Source organism: Plectropomus leopardus, chromosome 21, assembly GCF_008729295.1.
Source record: "Plectropomus leopardus isolate mb chromosome 21, YSFRI_Pleo_2.0, whole genome shotgun sequence".
Taxonomy (NCBI): Eukaryota; Metazoa; Chordata; class Actinopteri; order Perciformes; family Serranidae; genus Plectropomus; species Plectropomus leopardus.
In genome coordinates, this window is record NC_056483.1 from 8,568,504 (window position 1) to 8,588,517 (window position 20,014).

The 20,014-nt window shown below is 42.2% G+C and overlaps 1 protein-coding gene across 1 annotated transcript in view; it reads left to right on the top strand.

Moving 5' to 3' along the window:
• The window catches only part of dlgap1b (discs, large (Drosophila) homolog-associated protein 1b), a 114,913-nt gene that overhangs the window by 86,106 nt on the left and 8,793 nt on the right, over positions 1–20,014 (top strand). The window contains exons 7-8 of the mRNA XM_042510586.1: positions 15,787–16,172; positions 16,250–16,329. Coding sequence (XP_042366520.1) covers positions 15,787–16,172; positions 16,250–16,329 — 466 coding nt within the window. The remainder of the gene's footprint in view (positions 1–15,786; positions 16,173–16,249; positions 16,330–20,014) is intronic.

Consider the following 20,014-nt stretch of genomic DNA (forward strand, 5'->3'; position numbering starts at 1 on the left):
TTTTGACTGCTCGCTGAGTGAGAGAGTCGGCATAGGGTGGGTGGGAAACAGTTATTTTATCAACAACATAATGTGGTGCTATGCGTTGTATACTATGCTTGTGACATGGGCGTGACATGTGTGACATTATGTAACATCTTTTTAAGCCAAACCATGACGCTTTTTTATTTTTACCTTACCTAAACACACGCTTTGTTTTCTAAACCCTAAAGAAGTAAGCGTAAAACAAAAAGAAATGGTGCATTTAACTGAAACCGTGTACTTCTGTGAAAACAGGAGTTTATTTTGAAAAGACACAATGCATGTAGAAAATGTGATTGACGCACTGTCCCTTAGTGTCCCAAAGGTGATGCTGAAGGTATGATCAAAACAATTATCTTAAAATCTTAGTTTACTTAATATTTTAACATAACCATGCAGCAGTTTTATGTTTGCTTGATTTCAGACCCAACTATCGTATCTCATTTGTAATGTTTAACAAAAAAGACCCCTCAACATTTGCTTTATTACTGAAAATTGCCAATTATCAAGTTAAGTTGCCATGGCTCTTCTAATGTGCAAGCCCCTAACACAGCAGGTCATAATGTATGTTTGGAAAAGCCTTTTACTGTAACTGACGGGTCTGAAGTGTTGGATGTGTACTTAGAGCTGTGAGCTCTTTGCTGACATCATGTTTTAGTTTATGAGTTTGAAGCTGAGGTGGATAACACTTTGTAAAGTATATCCAGTCGTCGCAGGTTTGTTGTCCCCTTGTGTGACTGTCGGGACTAACAGAGTCAGTCACAGCTTGCAATATCCCCCCTCTCTCTGTCTTGTAAACTTACATCGCTCCGTCTCTATCTCTCACTTCATTTAAGTGAGGTGTTATTGCAGTGAGACCGTATTGCCAAAGCACACTCCCGTGAGTCTCTCGAGTACTTTCTCTGTCTCTCGATCATGTACTGTCACTTATCCGGTCATACTGTATTTTCTCAGCAACTCTCACTTTTAACAGGTGCTAAGACTTCAGCTGCCCCCTTCTGTCTTTCACCGTGTCTTTTAAGAAGCAATTATCATGTTGAAGTTGAGTTTATGAAGTACTTGCCAGGGAAAGGCAGACTCGTTTACTTCAGTCATCCAGTGAAGGTATGAGGCATCCACATTTACAGTAGCTTTGGATAGAGATGTGATGACAGGCGACTCATAAACACAGTCTCCCTGGCTCTGGGGTGTACTAAACGGACCAAAGTGTCTTTGGATCAAATGTCTTTCATTAAATGTCCCTGCATTTTTTTATTGTCTCTCTCACTCGCTGACTTTTTTTTTTAAACTCACTTTCAACTTCTCTCTTTCATCCACCTCCTAATTCCTCTACACTGTAGGTGAAGTTAATTCCAGGTTTCTAGTAATCCACACAAAAACAGAACAGAGACAGAAGAAAAAAGGTAAACAGGGCAGGTGAAAATTCGGTTGTTAATTAAAACAGCTACATGTTTAGCTTTGACGCACTATAGAGGCTCAAAGAGGCGGCTGTCATTACTTATCAACTCCTCATAAACATGTTATTGTCTTCTGTCCATGAATATGCATTACGTATTTTTACCTAGGTTGAACTTTTTGAAATGCATGCATGCAACATAAACCCCAGTTATTCAATAATATCATTAAAGTAAGAAAGGCAAAATAAAATACAGGATGATGCTTGCTAAGCTGCTATCGTGGATAAATATGAGCATTTTATGTTTATGAATTCTCACTTCCCCTTAGGTGTTAGTTTTAAGTCTTGACTCAGTTAAAAAATCAGTGGGTATGAATCAGTGGATTTTTAAAGCATTTAGTGATTTGTAACATTGTTAAATCAGATTTAATTGAATATAATAATAATAATAATAATAATAATAATAATAATAATAATAATAATAATAATAATAATAGTAATAGTAAAATGTGAATTCTATTCTAAAAAAAAAAACAAACATTTTTTAAAATATGTAAAAAAAAAGTAATACATTTGCCTTGTACTTTTCAATTTTGGTTTATCACCACTAGAGGGAGCTGTATTCCCAGTTTTACAATAAACCTGGTTTGCCTTCTGATGTTTTGACACAGCAGTGGCTCTCTGTATATGGGCCAACTCACAAGTTTCATCTTGTGATATTGCTGTTGGACATTATTTTAGACACACTGTGGGTCTTATCAGCAGCTCCACTGTGTTTATGTGCGTGTCAAAAAAAACAAAAGAAGATAACAGAAAAGAGGGAGGAAATGAGTGATCAGTGTGTGAGATAATCACGAGTGACATTCATGCTTTGCTTGATGTATATGTGCCTGAGAGACATGGAGATCAAACGATTTACATTGAAGAGGAATGCTCCTTTGAGCTCCATCATCCCCTCCTGCCATGTTCCTCACACACACACACACACACACACACACACACACACACACACACACATATACAGATAGTTCTCCATGCTCCGGTGTTAATTACAGGGACAGATAAAGCCCTGCCTTAGCAACGTATGCCGCTGCATGTGAAATACACCTGTGTGTCAGCGGATCAAAGCCACCATCCTCCAAGGTGGAATTATTATTCAAAGAGAAGCTGTAAATTAAACACTACTCCGGTGTCATCTGTCTCTCCGATTCTCTCCCTTGCTCCCTCACACACACACACACCTGCATAATGCTGTCATCCCACATGCTTTGATGGTGCAAGTAGGTGCGTTTGACAGGAAACAAGGGCTGGGTCGAGACATGTGGTGACACACTAGTACACGCACTGCATACATGTGGAGTAAAGAGGAGAAACACACCACTTGTGGTGGTTGTGAGCTGCACATTGATGGCGCTTCTGAGCATGTGCACACATGAGAGTGTCATAGTGTCTGTGTGTGGCTTCTCCGTTTGCAGCTGCGGGGATCAAGCCCGAACTGGGAGCCTCGATGTGGGTAAACTGTGATTTGGCTATCTCTCTTCCTGGAGGAGATAAATCCTAACCATGCTGGTGTGTCAGCCACTCAGTAATTACTTCATCCTGTCACGACTGTCTGAGAATGCAAGCCAGTGGGAACTTGCACTGTCGCTCTTTCATTGACAAGAGGCGAAAACACTCAGCATCGCTTTTATACCGCTCGATGTTAGTTTAAGGGTGTCAGTCGTCAGATTAACAGATGCAGAGGGACTGATTTAGTTCAAAAGTTTTTCAATCTGTGTAATACTACCTGTTAAAATGTCATTTTGGCTTAAATCATCCTGCTGAACTTAATCTAAATTGAGAAAGTGTCTGACTTCAAATTTGATTTAAGCCACTGAAACCTGAGCAAATTATTTTGATTTATTTCAAAATAAAAGGGAAACGATAATGAACAATATAGCAAGACCTGGCTCAAAAGATTAGCAAGAATGACCCCTAAAAGTGATTAAATGACAAAAGAAATAGATAAATGTCTACGTTTTTGCTCTGTGACAAAATTGTAAATATATAATTATAATAATTATAGCTATTGTTTTATGAACTTTTTCTTTCTTTTTTTTCTTTTTTGTTTATTTCCTTTGTAATTTTCTAATAATCCTACCTCCCTTTTGTAAAAACAAATCTTCACGTCATTTTCTCGTCACCTTTTACTAAATTCTCCCCAAGTTGGTCTTTGACTCTGTTTTGATTGTTTTTTTTAGAGAAATCAGACCAATTTGCTTGGGTTTCAAAGGCTTATACAGCTTGTGAAAGGTGTTTGAATGCAGCACAAATAAACTGATGCTGTTCCAGGTTTCAGACGTTTAAGTATTATGTTCTTGTGATCCATATGTAAGCATGAAAAGAGAAAATTCCTGACTTGTAATATCAAATCTCTCACTAGATGTCATCATAACCTCAGCTGCTCTTCAGCTGCTCTGAAGCATGTCACCAGTCCAGTTTATTTTAGTCAGGAGAAGTATGGCCCAAATAATGCTTAACATGATGCTCTGATGCAACATGCAGATTGCACCTGTAAGCACTTGCTGAATATTTGTGCAGAAATTGCTGCATCATAGTATCAATCATGTGTAATTATTGTGTGTTTCCATGAGCTGAATCGATGGTGATTTCCTGCCTGGACACGCTCTATAGCGGAATAAGAGTCAATAGGATTAATCTGCGGGACTTAAAGCTTTTGTTAGTGGCTGTTAGGTGTTCATGTTTACTTACGACTTAATTGGTCCCAGCTTGTTATGGCCCGGAATGCTTTGATTATAGCTTTCAGGGAGGACGAGTGGCGTTTGGATATCTTTTGACACAGGAAGAGAATGTCATTCATTCCTGTCCTTCTGCTCTCAGTTTGAGAAAAAGACTGGAGAATTGAGAAAGGGGCTAAGGGAGGAGCTGACGGGGCTACAACAAACACAAAGAATGGCTGCGGCATTGGACCCCTGCTGTCCCCACACTCTGCAGAAACACCACATGCACCAGCTTCCTGCTCAAAGGGTTTTACTTTGAGGATTACTTCCCGAATGTCGAGATGTAAACAGCACATTTTGTCTGATCTGGTGGACAGGAGCTACTCTGTCAGGTAGGGGCTATCCTCCCTTTTTGCTCTTCCTGTCTGTGTTTTGGCATCGGAAAGAGCAAAGGAAAAGCCCCGAAAGGATTTCCTCAGTGTTTACTGAGGATGATCCTCATGGCTCCTGCATGCTAAAGCTGGGCAAGGCAGGGCCCGCAAAGCTGTGGCTGAATGAAAAGCAGAAGAGGGGGTCGGGATATAGAGTTAAATCTCCTCCTAAAGTCAAAACATGCTTTTTGCTCTGTTCTCTTGACAGAATGTTGAAAGTTTTTTCGACTTCACTTGACAGCTAAATTGCGTGGTTCATGTTGCTTTCACTGTACAGGAGTGGAGGGAGGGAGGATGTTGGAGTAGCTCTGAGGAATGGTGCATGGCTGTAAGTGGGTGGTTTGGGCTGTGCAGTGTGGGAGGCCAGGCCTCAGTGCAAATTAAAGACTTCTCTGTGAAAGTCCCAGACTCGGCTACAGTAATGTGAGTGTGTATGTGTGTGTGTCTGAGTGAGTGAGCCTGTGTGTAAGCGGCCGGCGGGGAAGAGACCCAGCCCTCCCTCTTTTTTATTTTTTTTAACCAGTCATTAAAAATAAGCCACAACTCGGCCCGGTGCACACTGAGAGACAGCGAGAGGGAGAGAAAGAATGCATCTCCTCTTTCTCCTCCCTTTCTTTGAGCTTTGCTGCTTCACTAACCAAGTAAAACGGGGAGGAAAAGGGGGGAGGATGTGTTCAAGGGGTACTGACTCCACTCAGAGGTTTTTTAAGACGCACACTCAGACCCCTCCCCCGTGTAAAGAGTTTTTTTTCTATCCAGGAGGGGAGAGAGAGAAAGAGATGAATGGGGAAAGGAATGCAGGAGACAAACGAGTGCTCTCGGCAGGAGAGTGGGAATGTTGGAGACTATTGTTCCTCCCCCACAAGATTCTGCAGGGAGTGGATGTAAACACATAGGAAGAGAGGAAAGAGGGGTGTGAAAAATCACACCTGAGAGACGCAAATCTGTAGTCTGATATTCATATTAACCCTGATACATGCCGTCTGCAATCATGGCTTCTCTGGACGCACACAGTTGCACATACATGCAGCCGGTGCCTATAGCTGCCATCTCGTCTTTCTCTCCGCCCCCCTCCTCCGCTTCAACAGGATGTATAGGGTCAGAGGGTCAGGACTGGAAACCACAAAAGACAGTATGCGTCAGTGTAGCCTGGTTCTTGTTCCAAATCCCCCCCAAAGCCCCTCTTGTACCTCCTACCTTTTCTCTTTTTTTTCCTCTCATTTTCCTCTTTCTCTAACTTAACTTTCCGTCTCTCCATCCGTCCTCCCCCTGTTCCTCCCCTCATATAGGAGACGCAGAAGGCCTTACGTTTGGTTTTGGGCCCAGATGGCTTTAGCATGCCTCTGGCGGTGGATTAAGCCCGCCAGTGTCTCCTTTCCCCTCCATGTGCAAGTGGTCAGGACAAAGAACGTCAAACAGGGGGAAAAGAGGAAGGAATGCGAGGAGAGAAAAAAAAAACAGGACTGTGAAACAACACCCGACGCTGATGTTTCACAGCATTCCTGGAAGAGTAAACTCAAACGCTTGTAAAAAAAAAAAAAAAAAATAGCAGCCAGCTTTCCTGTTACTCTTCGTGCCCAGTTATTTTATGAATCAAGTTATGGCTCTCTGTTTTGCCTCTTGGATTTAATCCCCAGAGTGCTTGTTACATGCAAACCATGGAAAGAAAAAAGTGAACTTTTGACCACATTCTGCTGCATTTATATGTAAATAGCAGCTGCAGCAAGCAGTGATCCTTCATGTAATGACATGACATCGGCATTGTGTTTCAGCCCACTCACTTAAGGCTGATTCCTGTGTGTGTGTGTGTGTGTGTGTGTGTGTCAACCCCTTTTCTTTCTTGCTGCCTTGCTGTGTGTTTGCTATTTTTTAACCCGGAGTCCATTACTCCCCAGGCTTGCGGTTATGTTTTCCGGTACTCGGCCGTAACTCCATGGACTTCCAGTTCTTGTGGACAGTCTGTCATGTTTTATCAGGGAGCTGTGTTTAGCGCTGTGGTGGTAACATTGCTGTGTTGTTGTGAGTATTTTTAGTTTAACAGACATTGGCCTAAGTGGGCTGTATTATCCACTTAGCATCACAAAAATGCCATCATTAAAGGGGCAGTTCACCTCCAAATCAAAAATACATATGTTTCCTATTTCCTCTGGTGCTATTTATCAGTCTAGATTGTTTCGATGTGAATTGATGAATGTTGGAGATATTTGCTGTAGAGATTTCTGCCTTCTCTTCAGTGTAATTGAAATAGATGGCACTTGACTTTTGGTGTGCACCAAAATTACATTTGAAAAACTCAGCAGCAATGTCTCTATCAAGAATTTACTCAAGATAATCTTAAGCAGTTCTTCAAATGGCCAATTGAGGCTGGCTCAAAAAGTCAGTAAATCCCCAGAGACCCTATGTTTTAATGCCCAACTTTACAGCAGAAATTAAAATGTTTACAGCATAGTACAAAAAACATTTTGGTCTCCACAGCTAATTTCCCCCCTAATGACAACTGTGCAGGTTGAATGTGTATATAATTCACCTGTTTAGATTTTATTAAGGCCTAAAGTTAGATATGCAGGCTGCTTTGAGTGACACGTCTGATAGTGTTCTCGGCTCTTTAGTCAGATCCAGCCTCTCGCCCAAATATATTCACCTCTGGCTCCAAAAGGAACAAGATGGTGATGACCGGTATGCCAAACTCAAGGCTTCAGAACGGGAGTCCATAAACCAATGGATGACGTCACGGTAGCTACATCCACTACTTTTACAGTCTATGGTTAATTCACTGGCTTTATTTTGAGTAGCTTAATCTAGGAACTATATATTTCTACCGAACTACACCTACCAGCTACATCACATTAATGTTTGCATCTTGTGCTGTCACAAACACAAACGTCTCATCCATAAGTAGATGTACGTTTCCTTCTGCAAAGTGATGGGGTTGGCTTCTGGAAAGAGACATTGCTGTTGAGTTTTTCATATGTATTTTTATGCCATCTGGTCCCATTATATTTGAGAGAAGGCAGACATCTTTACAGCAACTCACACCAAAACACTCAGATACTCAGATAAATAGCATAACAGGTAGGAAGGAAAATATGCGTTTTTGATTTTAAGTTGAAGTACCCCTTTAAAACCGCCCTCTCTTCTTTTACTCAATCTTTGTGTGTTTGATTTTAACAAGCTCCATATTCTGAGATTTATGTAGACGTAGTCACAGCTCAATCACAAAGCCAGTTTCATTTAAATGACTAACTGATCTCCCCCAGCTACATGATTCTGGTTTAAGGTATGCCACGACTTGCTACAGTTGCCTGTGCTGTCATTGCCGGCACACGCGATGTGTCACTGCGCACAGCGAGCAAGTCTACTCTTAAAGTCTCAGTCAGTCGGTGAGCAATGCTGTGGGAAATGAATGTAGTGAAAGCATGCGTGAGATGTGTGGGCGTGTTAGCTTTAGCGCTGGGGCTAATGCTCAGGTTTATGCCCCACATAGCAGCTGGAATGTACAGGAACTGAAGGAAACAGCGCAGCAAACTTATCCCCCCGTTCTCTCCTCCTTTTTTCTCACTTCTCTGTCTGTTGTTCTTTCTTTATCTCTCCCCCTCTCCTCTTTCGTTGAGTGACTATGCTCTCTCTTTCAGCGCCCTGCAGGCAGGTCTTTTTGTCAGAAACATAAGACTAATGTGTCACTTCATGTGGTTGTTGACTAGTCAGGGTAAAGCCCTCGCCAAGGAGCAGCAGAGAACAATGGGAACAGCCTGGAGCCGTCACAGGGCCGGTCTGATGAGAAAACTGCCATCATGTAGGAAAAGTCTTCAGGAGATTAGCTCACATGCTTCATCACTGTACAGGGAGGAACTTTGGGATTACATATTTATCCTAGGGGTGTCCAGATCGGATCTGAAGGATCATTATCGGGCCCAATCAACATATTTTTTTAATCACTCAGGATTGGTTTATTTTAGCCTGATGCTTTGTTTACATCAGTGTGAGGGACACAGGTGATATAAACAGAGAGCATGATTTTTGGCAGATATTCAGTGTTTATTGTAATGCTGCTGCTCCAGTAAGGAGAGAATGATTTTTTTCATGTTCAACTCAAGCTGCTACATCAATTTAAAGACATATTTTGCTTTGTTTACTTTATTTTGTTGAAAAAACAAATTCTGCATTAAATGGATTTAAGAGCAATTTCTAAAGACATTATAGTTTGTTTACTTGGTTATTTAAAAAACAAAAACAATTGCTGCACTACATGGAAATGTGATAAGAGCCATGTATAAAAAGAAAAAAAAACTTAAGGAACTGTTTGTATGCAGACATTTTTTTGTATATTGCTTTGCAGAGCTATTAACCTGTCAAGCATACACAATGGATTGATTTGAATAACTCTAAAGTAGCTGAAGCGTGCGCTCTGCAGCTGTATTATCCAGGTAAAAGCAAGTATCAAATCAGGACTTGGTGTCGTAGATACTATCAAATGACTCAGATCGGGATCAGGGGCAAAAAATTTGATTGGGACTTCCCTAGTTTATATAAAATCCTGGATGATTATACCTGACAGAATGACAAATATCATCTAGCTTCTATTTACAGTGTCAATGTTGATGATACAGTTAGAGTGAATGTTGGTAATTTTTAAATTTTAGAGGAATATAAAACAATCAGATACATATTTTGAAGTGTCACTTCCCCCACATGACTTTTAAATACTAGATCTTCAAGGCAGCAGGGATCCTAAATAAATGTGATCACTGCAGGTCAACTGTTGATATTTATTTCACCGCCACATTGTTTTTTTTGTTTAGTTTTGTAACGCTCAGCATGTCTCTCCCTGCCTGTCACTGATTGACAGGGCGAAGAGAGCGACAGGCCATAAAAGTAGGAATGCAGGTAACCAGGCTTTCCATTTGAACTTGAAGCTCAGGAAAGTGGGTTAAGTGAAGTGAATGTATTGCCTAACAGCCAGCAGCTGCCTGCCAGATTTAGCTGTGTGGCTGACAGTTGTAAACACACTCTTATCTAGTGATTCAGGAGACACAAGCCTGCCAGAGCAGTTACCCGCTGTTGACACGGGTTTCTGTCAAAAGGGGCACACTGAGCACACGGCATTGTTGATAGCAGTGTTGGTCTGAGGACACCGGAGGCATAGTTAACAAATGTTTTGTGCTGATATGCACGCTTATGTTTAACTCAAGACAGAAACTTAAAATGCTGCAGTGAGTGCAGGATGTTTACGACCATTTGCACTGAGAACTTCGTCCCTGACAAGCACCCACACATGCTAAATATACTTTTTAAAGGGCGCTTGCAGACTGCCACCTTCACCTCTTATAGGCGCACACAGTGAGCTATTGTGTCTGAGAGAGTTCAGGCATCTGGAGAGCAGAAACCTCTGTGGCGACCTTTGACCTTTGGTGGCTGAGAGGCGCAGACTGACATGAGGGTCTCTGGGAGACTTTCAGGTGAGAGGGCTGTTAGAGGACTTTTTAAAGAGTCATTGTATGCGATGTATGCGATAACCTGTGGTGGAATGTAACTAAGTACATTTACTCAAGTACTTCAGCACAAATTTAAATTACTACGTGATTCACTTGAGTATTTTCTCCACTGCATTTCAGAGGGAATGTTGTACGTTTTACTTCACTTTATTTATGTGAAAGCTGAAGTTACTTGTTACTTTATAAATTATGATTTTTTCATTAAAAAAAGAAGAAGAAGAAAATATATGGTTTTGTTAGAAATTAAACTACCCAATAGTTCATACAAGTACAGCTGAAATGATTAATTAGCTGAAAATGAATTGAAATGAAAATGAAACTATTTTTATAAATATTTAAGCTATTTTCTTTTCTTTTTTTTCCCCAAGATTTTTAATACTTTTTTGTGAGTTTTTTTATTTATCTGAATTGGGTACTTTGGCAAGTATTTTGATAAACACTTACTTTATTTTCTTTTTTAATTTTATGAATAGTTTTGAGTTTTTTGGGCTTTTTTTTTTTTTACCTAAATTGGGTACTATAGCAATTATTTTAATAAACAATTAAATCATTTTCTTTTTTTGTTGTTTTGAATGTTTCTGAATGGGGTACTTTTACTTTTCATGCTTAGTAGTACATTTTCCTGATTATATTTACTTACTTTTACTTAAGTAACATTTTTAATAAAGGACTTTTCACAAGTTGAGTGACTGAATACTTTTGCCATCCCTGATTTTAACACATCAAAACACTTTTCATTTTTTTCAGTAACTCGTAAGAGCCTGTAGAGGCCATCGTGAGTCATCCTGACTGTGCCTTGTAGTGCAGCATTGTTGTTCACAACAGTAATGTAATGTCAACCTGTGTGAACCTTCCAGGTTATTGTCATCTCATGACACTGTCCCGGAAACGCAGTGACAAGCTTTTATAACAAGAATCCAAGACAAACTGGTTGGTAGAGTTCAGCGCTCAGCTGCACAAAGCCCACGCCTCAGGGCTGGAACATTATTGGATATTCATTTGCAACACAGTGGCACCCACTTGTTCTCTCTGTGCTGTTATCCTGGTGTTTATTTGATTTTTAATTTACGCTAGCTGCGACCCATTATTCCTGCTGTGTGTTCTTGTTGGCTGGTGTTGAGGTGGGTATCAGTGCAGCTGCAGTGTACCCTGTCAAGGTAAACAAATGGCCAACAGAAGCTCTCCTCTGCTCGCTGCTGGTAAAGCGCCAAGCCTCCCGGCAAACTTCATGTTGCTATGTGTCGCCATGGTGACGCCATCACAAAGGACTCCAGCTGGTTCTCTGTGAATGTGTGTGTCTGTGTGCGTGTTTGTGTACAACAGAGAGGGAGATGGACAAATGGACAGAGAGCAGCAGACAGAGCTGGGCAGTAACTCTCAGATTTACCCTCCTCCTCCTCCTCCTTATCCTCCTCCTCCTCAGACTTGTTCAGCTCCTCTTCTCTGTTCACAATTCTCTCCCCTCTCCCCTCTGGCGGACCCTCATCCCAAGCACAGTGCAGCTGGGCTCAGCTGTCAATGTTCCCCCATACTGACCGCCCCCTTTCCGGGCCTTTGTATTTGTTTGGATGGTGGTGGATTTGCCCTTGGCCCCCGCGTGGGGGAGCCCGTTCCTGTTAGCTCGCCTCTTAAACCAAACCATCTGCTCTTTGAAGTGGCCTATCACACAGATACACAGATTGGAGATTACAAGGCAGCTGCCTGCCTTCAATCTGTCCGGTAACATGAACATGATGATTAAACAAAGGAAACACCTATGCAGACACACAAATGGGACACGGTGATCAGCAGAGCCAAAAACAGAGGTGGCTAGCAAGTCTGTTTTTGTTCTGCAGGCTGAAGAAATGAATGGAGACTTTGCTTTGTCTCCGGGGAGGCAAGAGGGCTTTCTTTGATATTATCAGGCCCAGAGGTGGGGGAGTGCTCTGCCAAGAAGAACCGCTATTCACACCAACTTGTCGGCATGGGACTTTTGAAGTATTTGTCAAAAGAGGGATTTGGCAGAGAGCCACTAGAGTTTTGTCATTCACAAACTCTTCTCTTTGGGATGACAATGCTCGCAGCAGGCTGTGCTCACCTCTGTGAGGGAAGAGAGATGAAATTCCACAATTCCTTTTCCATTAAGTGAGGAAGTTGTCCTCGGTTGACAAGACAATATGGATTGTCTTTCTTTTTCTGCAATCAAAGCTCCACTAACCAGATATTATGGGGTGACATGAAAACCTTTTGTGAGTGTGTATGCTCGTCAGTGTTTATTGGTGAAGAGAGTTTTCCACATTCCTTCTTAAGGGTCTGATGGAATCCTGCGTCACATTCCTACTTCAATCCGTCCTTGACTGTCTGTGTGTGTGGGAGGTCTCGGGCAGTGTGGCTGTCTAATGCCTTCATGGCTGCAAGAGGATTAAATGGTTTTCTTGTCATTTTTGTGCAAACTTGGCTGCTGTTTTATCAGGACAGCTGTTTTGGTCAGATGCTTTCCCCTGAGTATTGTCTGACAGGCAAGAATTAGAAGTTTATTTTGAGAGTTGTTTTTATTTTTATTAAACCTTTATTTAAAAAGGGGAAGGCCCACTGTGAGCAAGCTCCCTTTTACAAGGATGCCCTGATTACATTACACAAAATGAACAGAGGCACACAAAAAAATGTTACAGTATACATCAACAAGTTATAAAACAATAGGAGAATCCAGTGGTTACGATATATAAGGACAAGAATATCAGCACAACATAAATTCACCAGAAACACCTGCATTCACACTGTTTAAGTCAGTCAAAAGGGATTTAAATTCATTAAACGAGATTAAGTTATCTAATTTTACACGGTTCTGCAGATTGTTCCACTTGTGTGATGCATAGTATCTAAGAGCCAATTTCCCGGTCTCTATATTTACATGATGATTTCCTAGAATCAAATAATCTTGGGACAGTTTGACTTTGTTCTCTAGGTTACAAGACACATTAGATACTTGCTTAGTTTGTTAAGAAGTGCTTTATAAATATATAGTATGCAGTGCTGTTCTCTTCTCACTGCCAACAACTGCCAGCCAACTTTCTCATACATTAAACAATAATGCGCTCTAAAGCCATCCAACACAGGAACATAAATCTGTTTTGCGAAATGTTTGATGACACATAAGTCACAGGAATGGGCCAAGTCACTGCTGACAACGGATCCTGATGAATGGAGAGCATATCAGTGGCAGGAAGCCTGTGGTCTCCCTTGATGTGGAGAGGTTGAAACATTGAGCTGGGTTGTGTCAATGTTATTTGTGCGCCTGCGTGTGCATGTCTGCAGGCCTGTGCGGCGCATCCATGTGTGCGTGGGCATGTTCCGACTCCTGAGTGTGTTTACTTAACCTGTCTCGGCATTCAAAAACCCCCCTGTCATTCTCCAGCATGTCTGGCTCTCGCAGTGACAGCTAGGTGGGACACGGCGCGTCGTCTCCTGTTTCATACGGTGCTTTATTGAGCGGATGAAAACCCTGTGTTCTTTAACCCTTCTCTGGGGCTGATGGGAGCGTGCACACACAGACACACACATATGCAGTCATCCAACATGTGCACACACACACACACACAAGTGTGACTTTTAGATGACTTCAGGGGATAGAAGCTCTGAAAGGGGCTGACATTCGATCCTTTGAACCTCCATGCCTGATAGGGGCAGGACCTCGCCCTCTCCCTCTGTGCGAGTGCATGTGAATGTTCACTGTGTATTTTTTGTTCCCTTGTGAGTCTGTACTCTGTGACCTTTCTGAAGATTAGCCCTGATGTCAGTCATATTCCCTAGACATCTGTTAAAAGTTGAGACAGTGCTGCATATCGCGGCATGCTCAGATGATTCCTGCTAAGATGTCTTTGGCAGGAATTCCTGCATATACAGTTTCTCTCAAAACACATTTGGCTGTAAAAGGAAATACAGTAAGTCATCTTCTTTTGTCTCTCTTGTGGGTTGTTACCCCGCCATCAAAGGCGCTCGTATTAGCAACTGTGATCTCATCTCAACGCAGCATTCATACCGTCTGAGGACTTTCCAGCTTGTCAAAACCTGACCGAAATCTCTGTCTGGGATCATCCAATCACTGCCGACGAGGCAGGAGGCAGGAGGAGGGCGGCGGATGACTCTGACAAACCAAGAGGATGAAGTCAGCCCTCTGTTCACCTCCAATATGTTAGAGCCTCTCTGTAGCTGTCAGTGAGATGGCAAGACACAAAGCAAACAACATAATAGTTTTAGACATGGCTGCTTGTGCTGGGTGTGGTTGGCAACAGTTGTCTGCCGCTCGCAGAGCAGCCATCTCGCCACGGTAGGATGTTTGTCTTTTGTAGGGATTAAAAGGGATCCAGGAAACCCTGTGTCCTAGTTTTGCAGCAGAGCAGAGAGAGAGAGCGACCTACTTTTGATGATAGCACCGGCCAGGAAGGAGATTCCAAGGCATAAAGTAGTTAGGAGGTGGCTGTTTTTGTCTGTCATGAGAGTATGTTTTTAAATCTGTTGGCATGTTTCTATGCACAGGCTCCTGAATCGGTGCGTGTGAGAAGCTCCATTGTCTGTGCACAACCTGTAGCTGTAACCTAAGAGCACTGACAGAAAGAGGGAGAGTGTTACTGAGCATCACTATGATGCTTTTTAATATCTATTTGCTTGGATTTAATACAAAGTGTTTGCACTTCCCTGAGCTCTATGTCCTCGACATTGTCATTTAACATCTGGGCTTTTTTTGATAATTATCTCTTAACTTGCGTGCTAACAACAGCGAGTCACACAAGCTCACAGGGCTATATCCAGCACCATCAAAGTGTTCTGGATGTGTACAGTAAGTGCGCAGAGGGCTTAACCATCTAGATCAGTGGGTCAAGTGGCTAAAATACTAATCCTATTAGTAGACGGGGCTCTGATTTGTTAAACTTGCCCCTAATCTACTGTCCATTTTGACTCCAACACAGAGACCTGAGACCTCTGGGGAAACTTTCAAGGTGTCAGCTGTCACCAAAGTCATTTTTCCTTCGGGCAGTGATTAATTTATGTTTTATAATATTAAAATTTTAATATCCTCAAAATCATATTTTCTGTGTTGTATAACATGCTAGCATGCTGTATTTTCATACTTTCATTCACAAATGTCTACAATTCATATTGTAGTGCAGTAGTCGCTGGATTTTGTGATAATTAGTAATATTGATATATTACTTATTTTATTACTTACTTGTGGTTGAAACTATGGGAATGAGAATAGTTGAAATTGTTGTAGCAGAGGCTGAGATATCCTGAGTTTTAGTCTCTATTATGGCTCTCATTTCAAAAACACTATATCCTACATTTCCCACAATGCCACTCAAATCTGCCTCCTAAATGCACACGTATTACAGAAACCCCCCACCTCCAGTTTGTAATACAGAGAACTGAGATAACCCGAGCTGCTTTTACACTGCCTATTCAAGGTGGGAATATTGTGCCGTCATGTCCCCTTAATGTGCTGTAAACAAGGTACGAATGCAAAATGGGGAGACAGAGTTGTCTTGCTTTTCAGCCGGCAGTAGAGGTAGTAACAGCACTGTATCAACTTCCGTGAAAGGGAAAGCCGGCAGGACGGTCCCACAGGCGGGACAGGTGTGACGTTTTGACAACGTGTTATATGTGCGACCCACTGCGTTGGATTTTAAAAGAAGCTAGCAGCTAGATGTGTATTTTCGTTCATACTTTCTTTCTCTGTCTCCTCCCTGCAGTGTCATCATGCATCACCACCTACAAGAAGACACCTCCCCCAGTCCCACCACGGACCACCCCGTCCAAACCTTTCATATCCATCACGGCACAGAGCAGCACCGAGTCGGCTCAGGACGCCTACATGGACGGGGGTTCCGGGGCACGGACGGGCATCAGCTCCCAGCCAGGCCTGTCCAACTCCACGGAGAGCATCGACAGCATGAAGGCCCTGACGGCAGCCATAGAAGCGGCTAACGCTCAGGTGCACGGCCCCGCCAGCCAGCACGTCACCAACAGCACCATCACCATCACTGCCACCGCCACCACCTCTGCCGTCGCGCACGTCTCCGCGGACAGCAAGGCGCAGAGGGAAGCGCTCCGCAAGTGCCTCTCCATAGGGATCCAGGTTTGTGGATGAGTTCCTGCTTATGATCTGACATAAAACTTTGGCCTGCAGTTTGACAGTTTCTCCCCTCCTCTTAGGTGGACCCAGAAGAAGGAGGGCAGACGGAGGAGCAGTCTAAATTCCAGTCGATAGGAATTCAGGTGGAGGATGAGCGATGGTGAGTAGAGAGACAGAAAGAGAAAGAGCAGGAGGCTGTAAAAGTGAAACTGGATAAGTCTGATTGGAGGGATGAGGCAGAGATAACATGACCAGGAAGAGGACTTGTAGAGACAGAGAGAGGTTTGTAGTGTGCAGTGCAAGCTTTTGCCCCCCTGCACTGGCTTTCCTACAGCAGCTGTCTCCAGATCAGGGGAGGTTGGCGTCAGAGCACCCTCAGTAAGGGGGCCCCAAGTGACAGCTGGGCCAGAGGATGTGGTGCAGGGAGCTGGGAAGGTGGAGGGGGTGAGTTGACAGCCATCTGTTGCTCCAGTCATTGTGATTCAGGCTACTTTGAGTCTGTTTGTGTGGGAGGGAGAAAAAGGGAGGGAGTTTTATTGGGTTTGTTTAGTTCTGAGAGCACTGAGAGACTGCTGTGCTGTCAGCTCCAGCCTCATTCTGCAACAGTTTGAGGAGAAGCAGCCTAGTGTGCACACTGTTTCAGTATCTCGCATTGCAGCGGGTTTATCGAGGCCTCTGGTTGGACACGCAGGCATTTATGGCTTCTTTGTCTGCTTTCGTTCATCCTGTCAAAACAGTGACCTTCTGTTTAGTGAGGGAAGTTGACAAATATAGCCGTGGTGCTGGTTTCGTGCCGTAGCCAAGGCATGCTTCAGGAATTCAAAGCGACATCACCTTTAATCAAAGGTCACAGCGAGGGCTGAGTCCAGCACTTTAAAACACACACTTCCACAGTGTCAGGGAATGTGAGGGGCTTTCTGAAAGGGGCGGTCTCAGCTGACTGACCAAGCTCTGAGTTCCTGGAGTTGCCAAGTCAAATATTAACTCACCCAGACACCTTCTCGTCTGCTGAGGCGTAGATGTTATGCAGCACTGCAGCTTGTGCATTACCCTGGTTAATGTTTGGAGTAGGAGGAAGGGTGTTTTTGTTGGTGCATTTTTGATTGTTTACCTGTTGGCATGCATGTGTGTGTGTTGGTCCATGCATGTGTATATGTGTGTGTGTGTACCTGGGAGGTCTGGGCATTCTGCCCCCTACGTTAGATTCCCAGACAGTGAGAGTGCCAAACTCCTACAGCCTTGCTCCAGTGCTTAAACTGCCTCATTTGTGTCTGTGTGTGTGTGTGTGTGTGTGTGAGAGAGAGAGAGAGAGAGAGAGAGAGAGAGAGAGTCTGTGTGTTTATATGCAGCAGTCGCAGGTCATAACCTCACCTCGCTGTTTGAACTGGGATTAAATGAGAGGGAGTGGAAAAGAGCAAGGAGATGAACACAACCAGCAACATGCTTGTGTACACAGACTTCTTTATGTACAGAAACTTTGGAAAATAACATTGATTTTTAGTCATGTATCATATTCATTCCCTCAAAAAACAACTTTGAAAGAGTCTTTTCTATATGTGTAAGACACTGTGCTTAAAAAAATGAAAAAAAAACTGCAAGTGTATGATCACAAATACATGATAAAAGTACAAAATAACTTTGGATAACATGTATTTTTATCAAAAATAACATTGATTTCGATTCATGTTTCATATTTATTCCCTCAAAAATCCACTTTAAAGGGTTTTTTTTCTATAGGTGTAAGACACTGTGCTTATCAAATGAAGAAAACTGCAAGTATCTGATCACGAACATGCAAAAAAAAATAATAATAAATTGAAGTATAAATGAGAAAGAATTTTTAGGGCCTTGTAGGTTTAGGGTCTGGGGTTGGTGGTCACCAGATGGTTTTGCAGTCACAGGGCTTATGGTCCTAGTTACTAAACCATATGAACAACCATCTTGAAAAGGCAAGTTAAGCGGCAGCTAGACCCCCCCTGCCTTTTTATTTTTGTCCTAATTGACTGAAGGTTTGTTATTACTGGCAGAAAATAAACAGCAAAAAATATAGCATGTGTGGCAGTGTAGTGTTGTGTTTTCTGTTATCCTACATATCTCTCTGTGCTTGATCTGGTGTTTCTTTCTATGGGTAGGTAAGGCATTAGGCTGTTTTTGTTTATAGGAGCTTCAATATTTCCTCAGGTTTGTGGTTTGAGCCACGTTCTGTGCAAATGAGAGGAAAATTATTAAGATTTAATACAGAGAGCACCATTTTTGCGACAGATATTCAGGTTTTTTTTGTAATACTGCAACTCCAAAGAGTAGAATTGGATTTTTATGTTCAGCTTAAGCTGCTACACTACTTTAAGGGGAACTGAAATTTTTGTTGTTCATTTTTAGTGAACTAGTTTTTACTATAATGCTGTAATAAGTGGAATTGTGACTGACTTTTATTTTGGAATGTTTAAGTTCAGCTAAAACACTACTTTGAAGTGGAATTGTCATTGTAGTACTCATGTACAGTGCTCTGCACTTTTATTACGTATTATATAAGTGTTTTTGAGAGCAATTCCTGAAGACACATTTTAATTTATTTTATTTTGTTGAAAAAACAAATTTTGCCCTAAGTTGAATTGTGATGAGATTCACATAAAAACATTTTGAGTTTATTGTAAAAATAATAAGAAAAAAAACTTAACGAACTATTTGGATGCAGACTTTTTTTCTTGTATTTCATTGCATTGAGCTATTAACCTGTCAAGCATATACACTGGGTTGATTAATAACTTTAAAGTACTTAAAGTGTGCACTGTGCAGCTGCATTATCCAGTATTATATTGGTACTTGGTATCTGCAGATACTGAATATCAAATGACTTGGATTTGGTTCTGGGGCAAGAAAACTTGATTGGGAACTCCCTAGCAGAAACCTAGAGGTTAAGAGGCGCTTTAAAAGCGGTAGCATATGGAATGCAGGACTCCACCTCTGTTGTGATTTACAACTTTCCGTCATGTTAACCACATGAATGTTATGAGAACATGGACTTTCTGCCCTTTTTTCTCTTGCATACCTTCCTGATCTTTTCTCCCTCACACTGACTTTTCTCTTTAAAAGCACCTTCCTTGTTCTTTTGCCTCCTGTCTATAGATATGTCTGTCTTTCTGTCTGGGCTGTGTTTGGCCTTGCCCGTCTCTGCCCCTGCAGGAAGTTGTTAGAAGGCTGATAGAAAGCAGGCTGAGGTCATTAGAACTGAACACCTGCTCGGAGGAGTTACTCTTTAACTGCTCTTCACACTCACGGGCTGCTTGCACGTACACATGAAGCACATACACGTTGTGTTTGATCTAGCTGAGGCCACTCCCTTGTTCTTGCGCTCTCTTTTTCTGTTCATGGAAGAGGGGAGATGAATGAGAAAAGGGGAGGTGAGAGATGAATGGGTAGCTTCGAGGAGGAGTGTGCGTCCGGAGACGGGCCAAGGCAGACGTGATGGAGCTATGATCATTTGTGTGTGTCGAGCTGCAGGCAGGTCAAGCTGGGGTTCATGTGTGAGAGGACTGTAGGGCATGTTTGGATCAGAGTACAGCTAGCAGTCTAGCAAATCAGTCTTTTTTCTGGCTTGGCAAAGTTGTTTCTTCTTACACTGTAAAATCTGACAAGTTGATCTCGCTTAAAATAATCTTGGAAACCGATTGCCTTGAAAAAGGAAAGTAAATATAACTGTTAATCTTAATTTATGGTTACCTTATATCTAATTAAAGTTTACTTAAATACTAGCTGTATTTACTTATTTTTTTAAGATAGTTTCAACTTAAAAATGACAATTGAAATGACCTTGTTCTTTCTTAGTGTTAGCAACTTCTGTAAAC